The following is a 17070-nucleotide window of genomic DNA, read 5'->3' on the forward strand; positions in this document are numbered from 1 at the left end:
TGAAGCCAGCCTTCAAGCCCCTCCCCCAGTTTAGCAGACAAAACAACTGCCAGGTGGTGTCACCAAGATGGCTGCTGAGTGGAAAGACCTGCTTCTGCGAGGACTTGGTAAAAGTGTCACTGCGCATCAAATCAATCGCATGTGAAAGTTCACAGCTGACCACGTCACCTGTTACGGAACGACTTAAATGTCTTATCAGGGAAATTATGGAGAGCCAGGAGTGACAAAATGAATTAACTAAATACACTTAAATACACCATTAAATAATTAATTAAATGCTCGTTCATTACATTTAAAACATTTAATAAATTATTTAACGGCATATTTAATTCATTTTGGCCCTCCTGGCCCTCCTTAGAAAATACAGTGTCTTTAAATAAATACAACTCAACTCTTTGGATTGAGGGAAATTTTGGAGCGCGAGTACCAACAAACCGTACCTACACCTCATAGTCTGAGCCCTGTTTGTCCGGAGCTCCCTGACACTGTTGCATACCACAGCACAGTGAGCACAGCTTTGATAGAAAATAAGGAAAAAAGGAAAATCTGCGTCTACATTAAAAGGCCTTATTAGTTTTAACGTCTTCCTGCTTTGAATCGCTTTCACTCACATTACAGCTGCAATTAGTGGCTCCCATTTAAGGACCATTAATGAGCCGAAGCTCACCACTAAGTATAAAATCACCACGAATGTTCACTTTCAGCCACGCTTTCAAACATTTAAGCGAACCGCTCCGATTAGATCTGCAGTTAGTGAGAGTTTTAACTTCACACTCGTGCCGGCAGTGACGTGAATGAAGGCTCACCCTCTGCTCCAATAGACACCAGCTTGACTCCCTTGCTGGCGATGAAGTCCAGGGCTTTGTTTACATTGTTGATCTTGTGGACCCTCATCTTGCCTCTTTCAGGTTTGGGTAACCGTTCGCCTGCAAACACACAGGAACAGAGAAAAGAGCCACTTAGCTGAGGTTGAGCATGTTTCCACGGACAACATTCAGGGAGGTTTAAGTTACAGCAGCGACGCCGGCTTCACTTGAAACTGGAGTGAGTTTGAAAAGGAAGCCACATCTGAGCCCAAACGTCATTAGTGAATGACAGCAGCGCTAACACAAACAGCTCCACTGCTACAAACCCAAACCCACTGCTGTGTCTTTAAATGCCTGCGATTAATACTGATGTCGGAAACTGGGCGACGACACCCCGGAGATGCTGTGCATCGTCAACATCTGAAAATATTTTTCCCTCTCATTGAGACCCACAAGTTTTTCTGCGGCTTCTGTGTGACTCACTCCAGAAACACTTCATTATTGCAGACGTTTAATTAAAAACTTGTACACCCGCCCTAATTTTCTGACGACTCCGGCTCTCTGAGGTCGGACGGTGACTCACCGGAGATGACCTCGAGCAGCAGCATGAGTTTGAGCCCATCCCTGAAGTCCTCCTCGATGTTTTCGATCTGCGTGCCGGCCTTCCGCAGGTGGGAGTTGCACCACGCCGTGAACGTCTGCGCGAGAGCAAAGGAGGGAGAAAAAAAAAGACAATTGGGGTTATTTGCAGCCCGGGTCAAAATATTTGTGTAGCTTTTATAATAATAAACCACTTTGAATAGTGAATGAAAGAAAATGAAATTCAATGGGCAGGAAGGGAGGTCAGGGAGACACTTTGATAAGACAGGAAGTGCAGGGAGAAACACGACGTGAAAGTTTAACTACATGTCACACACGAAGATGTGGAGTTGGCATTTCAGTAGCAAAACACTTCATGCATAGTTACCCTACAAAGTCGTTTAAGCTAAAAAGACAGAAAACTAACCAACCCAGCCCCATCTTGGCTCTCAGTGTCTGACGCTGCTGTCATTAAAAGGTCAGCACACAATGCCAACGATCTACTTTATTATTTTTACTTGCAATCAGACGGACATCTGAGTAAATCAGCAAATCATGTACATCCACCGCTGCTTGGAAACCGTGTATTGGTTTTTCTGGTTAGCCGTCATTCTTTAAAAACACATTAGAGGTAGGCGCGCGACTGCAGATCCTGCAGCACTTTTTTTTTTTAAACAAAATTTTGTCACATCACTCTCCAAACATCTCAATTGCAGCACAACATCAGACTGTCTAACACACTTGGACGCATTCATCTGTTACATGACTCATTATGCAAGTTGGGGAAAGTGCGTAAAAATGCCAAGAGACTAAAATACATGGAGGTCGAGCATGCACACTTTCAGCAATGGTGCAAGCAGAGATTGAGGTCAGTATTTTTTGTTATTGTTCAAAACAGAAAAACTGTAATTTATGTACTTGGGAGATTAAAGAGGCAGTTTTAAGCAACACGAAAGCTCTGGAGATGAAATGTAGGTGTAGCTTTACGAGGAACTGTCCAGTAGGAGAAGTGACGGTGACAGGGAAGACCTTCCAGCAGGAAGGGTTTGACAATAAAGACATAAGGTAAAACAAAAGGAAGCACAGCAACAACCTGTATGTTAGTGTTGAATAAAGTTTAACAATAAAAATAACTGAATCCAGCTTAAAGTCAACCCATCTCCAGAACAGGCCTCACTTAACTCATACTGACTCATACCTTCTTCTGATTGGCTGACACATGCAAACAGCAGGTTTTTTAAAGTGGGTGGAGCTTCTATGCTCACAGTCAGAGTTGTGTGCCCACATGACCTACATGTTATCCCCCTTTACCAAGCAAGAGCCAAGACAGGCCATGTTTAGTGTGAGCACCCATCAGTCTAGCAGTGTTTGTATCTATGTGCAAGATCATTAAAATGGCAAGTGCTCGTTAAATGAGAAAATTTGGGAAGTTTATTTTTGTAATATGCTGAAAATGTCCCAAAGCTCAGAGAAATAACTGGTGCACATGTTTGTTTAAAAACTAAATAACCTAAACATCTAAGCATGAAGCAGTCTAATCCAAGTATGTGCATCAGCGCACTTGGAAGGCAGCATAAAATCCAGAATGTAAACTGAGACTCAGACGGGACACACAACAGACACACAACAGACAACTTTGATAACTTCCCAGCTTTAAAAAGGGACTTGTGCTCATTTCCAGTATGTCTGTTTTCAGCCTTGTGTCTGTCTACAGTAGCTTTGCATGATTCACAGCACAAACTCATTCTGATTTGTCTCAGACCATCTTGCACTCTTCCTGAAATGAGCTGTTAAGCTCCTCCCCTCTGACGAGCCAGCTTTCTTCTGATTGGCTGCCCCTCGTACAAAGAGGGTTTAAACATCAGCTCACAAGGATTACGTCAACAAATGGTGATATCAATTTTCAATCTGTGGTCATATTTAATGAGCCTCCACCAGAGTTAACAGTTTGTATTTAAAGTCTATCAGCCCACTTCACCCACCCACACTTCCTTTACTCCACGTCTCCTGAGCTGTGTGTTCATAAACATTATGACAGGGTGCTGCTCGCCGCCCTGCCCCTTTACCCGCTATCCCACTGTGGATACTGGCACAAAGCACCCATTGAGCCTCTTGGATAATGGCACCCTTCAGCCCCCCGTACACTCCCTCAGCCCGCTCCCTCTGCCTCTCCCTGACCCTCCCCCAGACCGCCCGATACCAACCCCCTCCACCCGACACACACAATTACACAGAATGAGGCCGAGGACAGAGAGGAAGGAGGAGGAGGAGGAGATACATTTCACATAAACAAACGGACATACAAACAAGGTTGGTGGGCAGGAGGGGGAAGAGTGACAAAAGACAATGCCCTCGCTAACACACAATGCAGGAGGAAGTGGCACTGCAACGACAGGAAGTTACAGCTCGGTTTAACACAGAGCAGACAATCAGAGCGAAGATGCATTCATCACTGGACGCGGCTGTCAGCTGTCACCAAGACGCCGCACCGGAGCCACGAAGCCGGCAAACTGTCGTCATCCAAACATATCAACAGTTTACTCATTTTCTAATCTTTCTCTGCAACACAGTCCAGCTTTTGAGAGCGTATTTCACCTCGCGCTCACTCAACGTTTCACAGTTTGAAAATACTTTACACAATGCGCCTTGCAAAGCCCATTTCCCATCATTCATACAGGGCTGATGTCTGGCATTCCTTACAGAGTCCAAGTGGTGCACACAACATCTACAAGCGCACACCTGTGCTTTGCAAAGTAAAAGAAAAAAAATGGAGAGTCTCCATTTTCAGCCATTTCTACAAACGTATTATTCAGTCCACCTTAAACTTAACAAATGTACTTCTGGGCACCCGAGTAAGTGCAGTGCCGTGTTAGAGGCCACATTCAGGCTACGAGCTGTTCTCTCTGCTCCACTCTGTAAAGTTACTGTATAGTTGACTGAAACTAAACCAAATCCAAGTGTAGAGAAAAAAATACACTTTTAAACCAAAACTAAAAGACTTTAGAAATAACAGAAATCGAGCTGCTGTGCATGTGTCGTGTGATGGTCTGAGACGCGTTTGTACTGAAATAACTGCTCTATGTTCTCACTGCGGACAAACAGCACCTATAACAGCAGTGAAAAGGAACAAGAATGCAATACCGAACTGAGCTTGTACTAAAAAGAAACCAGGAAGCCCATAAAAGACACTATATGATCTTTCTCAGTTCTAAATTTAAAATAAGAACTAATTAAAAACACCACACACACACACACGTCTGAATGGCTGATTCTGTGAGGACGTTTTACGTGAATGTGTTCTCTATTCTCAGTGCCTTAACGAAACCCGAATCTGAGCCTAAACTGAGTTCAAAACCTGAAACAGTTTTCTGAAAGAAGTTGAAAATAATAAAAAATAAGAGCTGTACAAACAGTTCAGACGTTTCTAAAGTTCATGACTGTCTAATGAGTTTCTCAAACACATCTGGGCACGCTGATGTTTCATTTGTTTTAATCGGCTTTGGTTTCCTGTTACAAATGACTTCCATCTCTAGTGAGTTGAGAAACGGTAACCCGGGACGTTTGATTCTCGTTTTTCATTGGTTAGCATGTGTGAGATGCACCTGGGCAGGTGGAGAAAAATGGCGTCTGTGTTGAAGCAAACTGAAAGGCAGTGATGGTCTTCTCCTCTATATGCACACTAAAAAAAAATAAAAGAGCTCCATTGACAGTAAAGTCTATTTTGCTGATGTCATCATTCTTGTGACAGCAATCACTCTACTGGCAAAGTAGCATTCGTGGCCTACCTCCAGGGTCAAAGGTCAGACCTCAACAAAGCATTGAAGGACTCTTCAGCCTGCTTTATCTGAATTTAAAACAGCCCTCCAGGCTGGTCCATCAGGCTGTTGCGTGTCTGTCATAGTTCAGGTCTTGTTTTGTTTTTTTATAGTGGACACACAAAGCCTGCCTCTGGCTGAGCGAGGCCATTCACTGACAGCAAGGAGTGGAGCTGCTGAGAGGATCTTACAGGCCGATGTGAACCACGCTGAGAGGACACTATGCAAGAAAAAGCAGCTACAAGAGCTTTGCCGTCCATTCACCAGCAGGCTGATGAAAGTCCACTGAACCTAACCAGACATGTATCGTCTAACTCTTGGATGACATTTAAATGAGCGTTTAAAATGCAAAATGTCAAAAGCGGCTTGCACATTTGCGTCTTTTATCCCCACAGTTGGGCGTCTTTCATGCCAGCGGAGCTGGGTGTAGTGTACTTGAAGGACTGGCTAAATTTAAAGGTAACAGAGTGCCAGCGAAGCCTGTTAAACCTGTCTGTGTTGCCACACACAGCAGATCAGATCAGAGGATTTCTGACCTGAGCCGAGGACACGGATAACCAGCTGACCGCCATGCAGGTCTGAGATGAGTAATGCTGGATTCTCCGTGGTAAGACGGTTTACTTTTAAAGGCATGAGGGCTCTTATCCTCTACCATCTATTACATAACTTTAGCAGTATGTGTTGGCTTACTGCCACTCTCACCTTTACATGTTACCAGAGTAACAGAACTATGAAACTATGTAACAATATAGATTTTTCTTCGTCCCATTTATTCCGCATTTTAGCCCAGAAACAAAAATATCCGTTAGTGAGTGTTACCATCAGTCGTTTATCCTTCTACCACACCATCTTTAATGAACGGTAACTTCTTTATTCATTTAATTAAAACTGATGGGACATTGCAGACAAATACTGTCATCAGCTGTAGGGATTCATCGACCCCACTGAGTCGCCACTCTATTTTTCCTGAACCAACAACTCCAGTGTCTGATTTTGGTGTGTGTGCGCGTGCAGCCGAGTCATCAGTGTAACCCTCAACAGTCTCTCATGTGCGAGGCTACAGGGTCAGAGGACAAAGCAGAAATTCATGCATGTGAGACAAGTGAAAGCATGCAAGCTGTGCACAGCGATGCTGTCCATCACCCTCGTTTACATGCACCACTCCTTGGACAGGAATGTTTTTAAGAGACCAGAATTCAATATCCATCTGCATCACCTACACACACAAAAATTCCAGTTTTGCTGCCGACTTCAACTCAACTTCAAGCGTGCACACACACAGCAATTATTTCCACACCCTTCTTCTAATGAACGTGCAACTTTCTGACTACATACCACACACACAGCAGTGTGTGTGTGTGTGTGTGTGTGTGTGTGTGTTCGTGTGTGTGTGTGTGTGTGTGTTCTCTATATCACACACCCTTTTTCTTCCCAAAACTGATGAGCTCACTATTAAAGCAACCACACACACACACTCTCCATCAGTCTCGTACCTGCTGGGGTTTCATGATTCATGTATTTCACATCTCACACTCTCATGATTAAGACCCCTCCTCTCGAAACACACACACAGTTTATAAATATACACGGAGAGCCTATGCAGAGGTGATGAAACCACACACACTCCATGTCAGTTAGATTTTCTCACACCCTCCTCCTGTACCGGCAGCAGTCAGCGAGTAAAACAGGCTTCCAGCCGGGCAGGCTCGGACATGCAGTGAGGTGAGCTCAGAGGAGGAAACAGAGCTGTTTGGTGGCAGAAACGCTGAGCTGATGTGCAGTTAACCATCCGATAACACGACTGTTACGTCTAGAGCCAAGCATGCGTTGAAGTGTGAGGCTCAAACATCAACAGATGGTTCTTTGCTTTCCGTGACTTCACAGATAGTTTTACACCTTTTGTAGCAGCGGCGTTCACCTGCTGCACCGTTTCTCCTGCACAAATCTATGCCCAAAATCAAAAATCACTATTATTTAACTCACTGATTTAATACAATACAAATCAACTTTTTAAATTAAAAAGGGGCTGAATTTAAAACCTGCTAAAGCCCGGGGAGGGTTTGGACTTCTAAGCCTGCGTTTGCAACCTAAAAGTCAAATAAATAATAATTATTATTATTTTTATTATTAGAATAATTCTCGTTTTAGTATGGATGGAGGCCAAAATGGTAACTAAATGTAACTGCTCATTGCTCATTTTTGCATCAACAGCTCTGTTCATTAAAACCCTGAAAAGAGGAAATGAAAAAAAGCCAGCACGACTTGGAGAGATGAGAAAGTGACTCAGCAGTACAGCGATCAGCTGTGTCAGCGTGAGAATTGCTAAAATATTGCATGCTGTTGCATCCGGTTTGCAATGATAGATAGTTAAGGTAAAGATGCTCTTCCTTATTTTCTGAGTCATGTATAAACTGCAGCAACTGCAGATCTGAAATATGGAGCAAAGATTTAAGTAACGGGGGTGGGGGTATGTACGAGTATCCTCCTGAGCCACAAGCGCCGGCTTCAGGCTGCTCTAGATGTTTTTCTTCCAAACCGTTCAGCTCATCTCAGGCGGCGGCTGAACCGAGGGGCTGCACAAAGGCCCAGTGTGAGACAAACGGCGCTTATTTTTTAACTGCGAATCATGCAAAGTACTCCAGCAGAGTCCAAGAATAAAAATAAAGAGAAACGAGCAGAATAGGTCCACTTTAAAGGGGTTATACGTGGACCTGCTGGCAGGAGGTACGACCTCAAGGAACTTGGACGGCCCCATAGAAGTCTGGACCGGCTGTACCAGACTCTGCTGGGCCAAAACCATGCTGGCCTGGCCCTGTGAATAAAGCTCAGTAACTAGTCTGGCCTGGCCTGACACAAGGCCTCCTATTCTTAGATGCACACCAATTAAAAAAGGGCTGTGGCGTGTGACACAGCAGTGCTGCTACTGCTGCACACACTTCCTCCACTTTGTCCGTGTGACAGTTTGCTTTGTGTGTGAACTCAATGAGTAAACAATCTGAATGTACATGTTTATTCTGTCAACACATACGGACCAAAAACAACAAAGCCTTCATTTAAGAACATCAGGACAGCCGTGCTACAGTCAGAGTGGGAAACTGTGCCGTCCCACAGGAGCCACGGTCGGAGGAACCTGGGAGTGTTCCTAGTTTGAGGACTAAGACAAGTGAGAAGGAGGAACCAGCCTGAAGCTAAACGAGTGAACAGCTGTTTGCAGATCAACACTTTCCTGAGGCTGATAGAAACATTCAGACAACTGGCAGCATCTCCGACTGTGAAACAACAAACGATAAAGATCAAGTGGGATGCAGTGCCAAAGCCAGGTGTAACGCTTCTACAGGCAGAAGGAAAGCCGGCCGAGATGCTCGTAAATACGCGCGGTCATCGGACTTCTGCTAATCGTGACAGCGAAGCAGAGCAAGAACAGAAGGACGACGGAGCGGAGCCCTGCTGCAGAGGTTCCTCCGGTCTCATTATCCTCTCAAGTCTGGACAGGTGATCATTAACATGTGTGCACACACACAAACACACACAGACTGAGGCAGCCTCCCTCGTGTGCTGACAGGTAGTCAGTAATGTAAGGACAATCTTTCACCACGGCGCACACACACCTCCCAGAGGGAGACGACAAACATGTAATTGCCGTGCGCTTCTTGGCCGGCCTAATGCCCCCTCAGATATGCCATTATGTGAGTCAACAGCTCAACGCCAACTGTTTTCAACAAGCACCATCGCTTGCGTTCAGTCAGACACACAGACTCTCTGGAGGGGCCTTAATATAGCAGCTAACAGAAACAAAGGAAAGGGAGGATTAAGGAGAGGAGGTTAGGAGGGGAGGGCAGAGGAAATGGAGAGGAGGGGGGTGCAGGCAAAGATCAAGAATGGGAGGAGGAATAAAGAGGCAATAAAAATGTGGGAAAAGATGGAAAAATGTTGCTAAAAAACAGAAGACAGACAATCTTTTATCTGATTTTGCCCACAAGAGGCTGAAACAAAACCAACTCAGAGCTTCAGATGGTGCCACTTTATCCATCTATCCCCGGATTTAAAAAAAAAGCAAACAAAAAATAAATAAAAAAAACACCCTTAATTAAAAAGTAAAGTAACTTTACCATTACAGTGAGAAGCTAAATGAGGGTCACAGATGGGTGAATGTGGGATAAGAGGTTTTTAAAAAAAAAAAAAAAAAAAAAAAAAAAAAGCAATCTGGTGGGATGAAAGCTGAAGAGGACGATCAACAGATATTTATGAGAAACAAATGAATAGAAAATTAAAGGATGCAAGAAAAGCAAATAAATGAATTAAACGTTTTATTTGAAGTTTCCCCCTCCTCTTCAGGAAGCACAAAAGTCCCGCCCGGGCCTTCGTGGACCTGAGATCTCTGCCGCCGCAGGACAGAGGCTGAGATCATCGTCATTAACCAACCGGAGCAGACTGAGGAGACTCTCCCTCCACAGGGAAATGCACACTTACAGTTTTAATCTCTTACATGGAACCAGCATGTTTCCCTGAAACAATCAGATGTGCCACGCACGCCAACAAACAATCTACTTCAAACGAATTTTGTTTTACACCAGACGACGTCTTCGATTTACAGGCCAGATTCCCCTCAGTCCTCCAGCAAGCTGTGCAGGAATCTGTCCACTTAAAAAACACGCTGCATTATTAATGACCACTTAGTCTGATTGGCTGGAAGTCTGGATGCGGGTTAATCTCATGGAAAAAAAACCCAATAATAAGAAAAAGTAACAATGAGGAATTATTATTGGATCCTTTTTGGAAAGGATTTTCAAAAGCTGAATTTGTTTCTGCAAAGGTGCCACACAACTCCCTTCATAACGACTCTGCAGGGTCTTTGTGTGTGACTGGCTAATGTTAGCCGTCTGGCTCAGCTCGCTTTCACTAATTCAAGTCACAGGAGCAGGTCGTCTCCTCTTGTGCTTGTGCAGTTGGTGCAATTTGGAACATTTCTGGAGTCATTTGACAATAATATGACCTGCTGTCACAGCTGTGCTACAGTTTTTTGGAACGAAATTCTATTATTTTATTAGTATTTATCAGCCAAATCGGCATTAATTTGCAGGTGTTTCACGTCTAGCTAATAAGATAACTTTCTGGCCCAAATGCAGTCAGTGGTCCAAAGAACCAACATCTGGGCGACTGAAATGCTAAGCAGAGTCCTGAGATCCACAGATTGAGTCATGCATGCTCCATCAAAAGTGTGAGTGAAAAGAGTAAGATGCTGCTCGTCTCCCTGCAAATAACATTTTACCCCCCAACAAAAGCAAACCACATGTAAATGTCACTTCTTTGCAGCTATGTAAACAATGATGAGTAACACAGCTTGTGCTTGGCTGCAATGCAAACTCAAACTACACAAGTTGCATACAGCATAACGTATAGCAGGGTGCAGTCAAGCTTCTGAGTATGCATCATCTGACATTCTGTTATGCAACAGTTTCTTTTACAGTAAAGGGACTTAACGTCACTCTGATCCAAACTACAATTCCAGTTTAAATTCCAAGATAAATGACGACATGTTCATTTATCTGCAGCAGGAAGTTTTCCAGCAGCTGCGTGGAGGCTTTCAGTGTTCTGCTGCTGTTTTATGAGAGGAAACTTTCAAGGTAAAGAGAAAGGAAAGGAGACAGGAAATAAGGAAGAAAAGGGAGGGAAGGGGACAAAGTGTCAAACGATGTGGCTATTTATTCATTTATTACGTCTCTTCCTGTCTTTGTTACTCAGAGTCCTTCCACGGGTCAGGTTGCACTCACACACAGCCTCCCCGACCTATTTTAGGATCAGTTGGGTCCCCTTACGATAACAGGGCCGCATTTTTATACACAACAGGAACAACATTAAAATATTCATGCAGTAAATAACTGTAGCTCAGGATTTTCCAGCTGGTCTCTGACTCCATGTTGTGAAAGATGTTGGTTTTATTTCTCGCTGACAGAAGGGAAAAAAAAAGGAGAAGTTGATCAATCCAGAATTTTTATTTGCAGTCATTCCAACTTGAACCATCGTATCACTCGGCACACACATGGCATAATACCACACTCCCATTTTAATGGTCTCTTGCCCACTGCGTCTGCATATTTACACATTATATGAGGCAATACTGTCCAGCTGTGTGTCAATAAAGACTGCTGGTGACTTGGGCAACGAATCACACAGGCCATCGTTGCACAAAGACATGGTGACACAGCAGCGGCCTGCAAAGAGAATATGGGGCTGATGTGGTTGGCATTTACGTTTCAGGGCTTTGGCTGACGCATTAGGTCGCCATATAAAAGTTTGGGGTCTTAAAATGCTTTTGAGCCATGGAGACTTTTTCCAAACCTCCTGCGATTCTTTGAGCAACTCCTTCATTTTGTTCCGCCCACACTGCAGGAACTACAAACTACTCTGGAACCTGGTTTTTGGGGACTATTTCAGGTCCTACTTTAGGACCGTTACACTCTGGCACATTGGTCGAAATCGGATACTGCCAAAGACTTGATGGCCGAGTGCTAGTTTATTAACCTGACGTAACATTTAGGACCACAAATCCAGATATTAAAAAACACACTCCGTTAGCATTCATCAACATCAGCTGTGTAAGTAACAAGTAGATCTACTGAAGTCCATTAGGCCCATAAGCATCAGAGGAAACATCCCTTTGACTCCACATCAGTTTTTACATCATAGGAAAGTTAAGCTAAAGTCCACACCAACCTGTAGCTGCTTCACCTGGGCCACACAATTATCGCAATACTGTTACAGCGGGTGGAGCGAACATTCAATGTGAACCCGTCACAGCGTTGGGTTTAACCAGTCTTCTGGTTCAAACTCTGCTGTCAACATGAAACCCACAAGAAGCACCAAACCCTCAACGGTTAGCAGGCTGTCACATTAGTGATCGTACTGACAGTGTAAACGCACAATAGCAGAAGTTTAAAGCAAAAAAATTAAATATAAACGGCTTCTTAAAAAGACAGCAATTCGTTTTTTAGAGAACTTTTCTTCTTGTCTTCTAAATTTAAAACTAATAACAATCCAAAGTCTGTGCCATCACTGTGGCGCTTAAAAGGCTACGATAAAACAACTACTGGTACTTAGACGGAAACGGCTGAGTAACTTGCAGTGAAGCAATAAGCTGGTGGAGTAGTCGAGGGTAAACACCACCCAGTTTGTTAACAATAGGCATCAATGATTAACGGAAAAATGGAAAACCATTCGATTAATATCCAACTTCCATCCGGTCCAGAAAGTTACACATTATTAAGTTCCACCACGTAAGCAAGATTTTTCCAAGTTCATCCCACAAGGAGTGTCAACGGAGACGAGCTGAAGACGAGCGAGCAGAGAATCATGTTCTGTTTGTTCAAATAAACCAGTTTGTGTCACAGACTTTAATTCTTTGGTGACAGCTCATAGCAGGAGGCGGCCGCGCGGGGCGACATCTAATGAGGCTCTTCCTGGGTTTAAATGAAGGGACGAGCGGCGATGAGAGACAAAAGGCTCCCAGAGTGGGCTTTGATCTGCTCTCCAGAACAGGAGACCAACCAAACTGGATGAACCAAGCACACAAAGCACGAGTGTTTTATAGCAACTGAGCACACAAAGAAAACGAACAGATTTATTTGCACCAAATGTTGTGCGTTATTGCTTTCCAGATGTGTGACTTTTTTCCCCCGTTTGCAGCAGGAGATAAAATTATCCAGATAGGAGAGGGAGGAGGAAAAAAATACATTTTTGTTGTCTCAACTTTGCAGCACTCGCTCCAGCGACTCCACCCTCTTCAGCTGGCAAAACAAACCACAAGCATCTCTGCAAATTTGCTTTTTTTCATGCCTGAGACTGCAGAGTGGTGACAGGATGACGGGTAAAGGTAAGGAGCGAGCTGAGAGAGGCACGCTGAATCAAAAGCGACTGTCAGCTCTGCTGCACACGACAGATGTCAGGAATTCCTGCTATGTTCTTCCTCCCTCAAACTCCCTTTCTAACAAATCTTCACTCTCTCCCAGTCTCCTTCCTCCTTTCACCATCATTCTGGTTCATGTCAGCTTGTTCCTGTACACACAAATCACTTGACAGTGAGAAAAGCTCTTGTAATGCATCCTTAAGAAATCTCGGTTGTGCAAGTAGCTGTTTGGCAACACAGCATCGCTCAGATTTAAATGGAGGACATAAAAGTGGGCTATTAAACATGATCACATAAACAGTTCAGTCCAAACAGAGAGTCAGTGGCCGAGATGATCACAAGGTGGAGCTGGGGCTGCGGTTTCTTTACGTTCCTGTAATTATCAAAGTGAAGGACCTCTCCAGCAAGCAAACGAATGCAAACACTCCTTCACAAATACGTTAACAGAAACTCATGAATGGAAAACAAGATCAAGGCAGACCTTACAACCTAGGCGAAAAGTAACAATTTTTTTTTTTAATGTAACATTTTGGTTTTTTTATTAATGTTTTAATGATAAAAGATTCAGGCCAGTAATCGAAACATTTTTTGGTATTCATCCATTCTTACAGAAAATTAAGACGTGAAACTAAACCATGGATTTCTTACAGATCTTCATAAAAAGGATAAACGTGGAATAAACCCAAATGTGCAAAAGATGATCATCATCTTGAAACATTGTGCTTGTTTACACCGATTTAAGAGGACCTTCAGAGCTGCCACAACAAAATAAGAGCATCTGTGCTGAATCTGGCACAGAGCAATGACCACAGTGACACACACACACACACACACACACACACACACACACGAGTCAGAGGATTTCTGCAGCTGAAAGGAACAACATGGACGTGTGTGATCAGCTCACAGAAGCGCTGAGAGGAGATAAATGGCATGAGACAATCAGATTCACAGAGAGCGACTCAGCCTTACTTGGCATCAGTATTTCCCCCTAATTGTGTGTCTGTTTTTCTCATATCACACCATCACTTCTTTTTCTCCTCAGCCAATCAGCAGCCAGCTAATCCACTTCCTGTCTTTAGAGGCGCAGCACAGGAAACGGGGGGTGGAGGATGTCCATGCTAATTCTCCAGGAATGCAGCAGAAGAATCCAAGCGTGCAAATGTAAAACATTAACCGGAGAGCTCGTCAAATCGAGCATCTGAAGTCGCGTCCTTCTGCCCACTGACGCATCTGAAGGAGGGTGAGCTCGATGAGAAGGACGCTCGGGAAGTTGTAAAGGCCGCGATGAGTCAAAAGGAGCGGCCCGGCTCACGTAGAGAGTGAACTCACTGAGAAAGAGGCGACTGGGCTGCATTCAACAGATCTCTGGGACGCTGAATCCCAGAATCCCTTAAAGAAAGTTGACAGTGCGTGAAACCTTACAGGCTGAAAACTACAATCTCGCGTGTCCAAAAAAATCAACGCAATGATTTCCAAAAAGCAGGAGACACTCTCTGCCTCTCACTGAACACCATTCTTCACTTTTGGGAGGCCACACCTCAGGTGCACTACAATGCTGTGCAATAACGGCAGGTGTTGCAATGACTGACATCATTTTACAATCAGGGGTGTTAAAAGACGCCCAAGAGCTGCCACCGAATGACTCAGCCAACCTCTTTATCCTGCAGTGCATGACCTGAGGAAGTTTGACTTTATGATGTCAGGAAACATTTCAGAAGCGTGACACATCCAGCAAACACCTTGGCCAAAGTTTCTATAGTTTCCGTATCTTCAAGACTAAATACGCAGAGCTGAAAACGAGCACAATAGACTCAACGAGAGCTGCTTTCTTATCCTGTAGCAGATACGGATCCCGTTCAGGCGCCTGCTCAGACCAAGGCGGGGTTTGTGGATACACCTGAAATCTATCGTACCTCCACACGTTCAACTGGAACCTCGTGGAAAGGCGACCGAGAGGAGTTTAAACACTTTTATGCTCAAGGGAAGTGACCTTTACCCTTTCTTTCCACTAAATCTGACACCTTATGTTCCTCCTTCAAGTTTCAAGACAAATAATGACCCTTGCACAGCAACACGCTGCTCAACCTGGCTGCAGATCAACTAAAATTATCACAAGTCAATAGAAGGGAAGGGAAAGAAGAAAGCACTCAGGCCTGTAACTGTTTAACAAATGTTTCCTTTGACCTTGGAGTTGATTTTTTTTGTCTTGTAGCGTAAACCTGTGGGTGCTCCCCCCCCGCTATTTTCCACACGTCCAGCTGTTCTGCAGGAGCTGGTTTGAGCTGCCAGAGGCGCAGCCGGTAGCCAAAGTGGTGTTCCCCTTCGTTCACCATTATAAAACCCGAGTGCTCCAATCACTGAATGAGCTGAGGTCATTATTATTACACACCCACTTTTCTCTTTGTGTGTCTGTGTGTTTTTACACAGTCCAAAATCAGGGGTTTGGCAGGCCTGACAGCAGTTGGCAGGGCGAAGCGTCAGCTGTTTGTGTCGGCCTTTTATTAAAACCGCTGGCTGAATCTTTCCAGAGCCCCTCTGACAGTTCTGCGGTTCTGTTGTTGATCAGTTCAGGCAGGAGGAAACTGAATCGGTCCACCAAACATGGCTTTGTTAGAAAGCATGCTGCACAGCCAAACTTACTCAGGTGTCAGTTTCTCCACATTTACAGTTTTGGAACATGTAAATGAGAAAATTAATCAGGCTAATACTTAAAAAATGCCTTCAAAGCAAAGAAAAAGCATTTTCTGAAAATCTATCTGCAGTTGTTACTCAGGAGGCAGAGCAGGTCATCCATTAGGCAGGCACTGAACACCACACTCCTGCTGGGGGACAATCTGAAGGCTCTTTGTTAAAGAAAGAAATATCACATTTATGTGACAGAGGCGTCTGCTGATAATGGTGGTGTGAGGTGCAGGAGAGCACACGTCTCACTCACATCGAGTCAGTGTTGATCAAATCATCAGCAAATACCAAATAATTTAACTCATTGGGGTTTTTACTAACGTGATGAGATGTTTATCGCCTCCTGGCTCTTACTGCCTGAAAGCTGAATTTCTAGGAACACATGGAAGTTATTTATTGTTTATATCTACAAGAGAAGGTGACTAATAGCCCATAATACTAGGTGTGTACCTATAAATCTGTGAGTAACTATAATGTGCCGCTCTTACAGCCGTGATAGGGAATGATGATCTGCCGGTTCATATAGCAGCGTTTACATTTGTACAACCACTCAGAGCAGCTTGGACGAGCACATAAGGAGTGTTCCCACATGCACGTGCAGCCAGGCACTGTTCTGCATGCAGTGCTCTTTATTGAAAGGTGTGCATTCACTGGTCAAAGTTTGCAACATTTGTCTGTCTGTCACACTAGCAACTATATTTTTTTGGAACTTGTCACACCTCTGACCACACATAACACCAAATTCTTCCTCATGCATCAACACTCTTCCTCCTATTAGCCGAACAAGCCCCGCCATGTAGCCAAAGACAGCAACCACAATGACTACGACCATCGTGAGTGCAAACACCTTCATTACCTGAAGGCACGAAAAGCACTCAGAAGCAAAAGTTAGGGAGTGCATGATTCGAAGCCCAGTGTTTGAATTATTGATAATATTTATTTATCCATCTTTTATCCAATTTAGGGTTGCTGGGTGGGGGCGGCTGCATGTCTGCATGTCTCAGGACTGTGAGAGGAAGTGACAGGACACAGGAAGCGCATGCAGGGAGAACAGTCCCAGGTGGATTCAAACCCAGGACCTTCTTGCTGTGCAGCAACAGTGCATATATACATGATATATACATGGAGCAATCATCAGCTGCCTTTCCAGGCAGTTCCTCGTGTCGTAGACTGACTCCAGCTCCACCGATGAATTGTAGGTCGCGACATAAACCAGCTTGTCAGTTGGAGAAACAGTCTGCAGAGCTGCTGAATGACATTCAACAATCATTGATGAGTTTAA

The 17070-nt window shown here is 44.2% G+C and overlaps 1 protein-coding gene across 4 annotated transcripts in view; it reads right to left on the reverse strand.

The window, feature by feature from the left end:
* Nucleotides 1-17070, reverse strand: part of LOC146654691 (alpha-actinin-4-like) — a 56473-nt gene that overhangs the window by 20559 nt on the left and 18844 nt on the right. For all 4 annotated transcript variants that reach the window (XM_085380844.1, XM_085380843.1, XM_085380841.1 and 1 more), the window contains exons 2-3: nt 1390-1504; nt 807-926 (exon numbers count right to left, since the gene is read on the reverse strand). In XM_085380844.1, coding sequence (XP_085236970.1) covers nt 807-926; nt 1390-1504 — 235 coding nt within the window. The remainder of the gene's footprint in view (nt 1-806; nt 927-1389; nt 1505-17070) is intronic.

The sequence above is a fragment of the Rhamphochromis longiceps genome, linkage group LG14, assembly GCF_057381845.1.
Source record: "Rhamphochromis longiceps isolate RC_006_pf linkage group LG14, R_longiceps_female_GT1.1, whole genome shotgun sequence".
In the NCBI taxonomy this organism is placed as follows: domain Eukaryota; kingdom Metazoa; phylum Chordata; class Actinopteri; order Cichliformes; family Cichlidae; genus Rhamphochromis; species Rhamphochromis longiceps.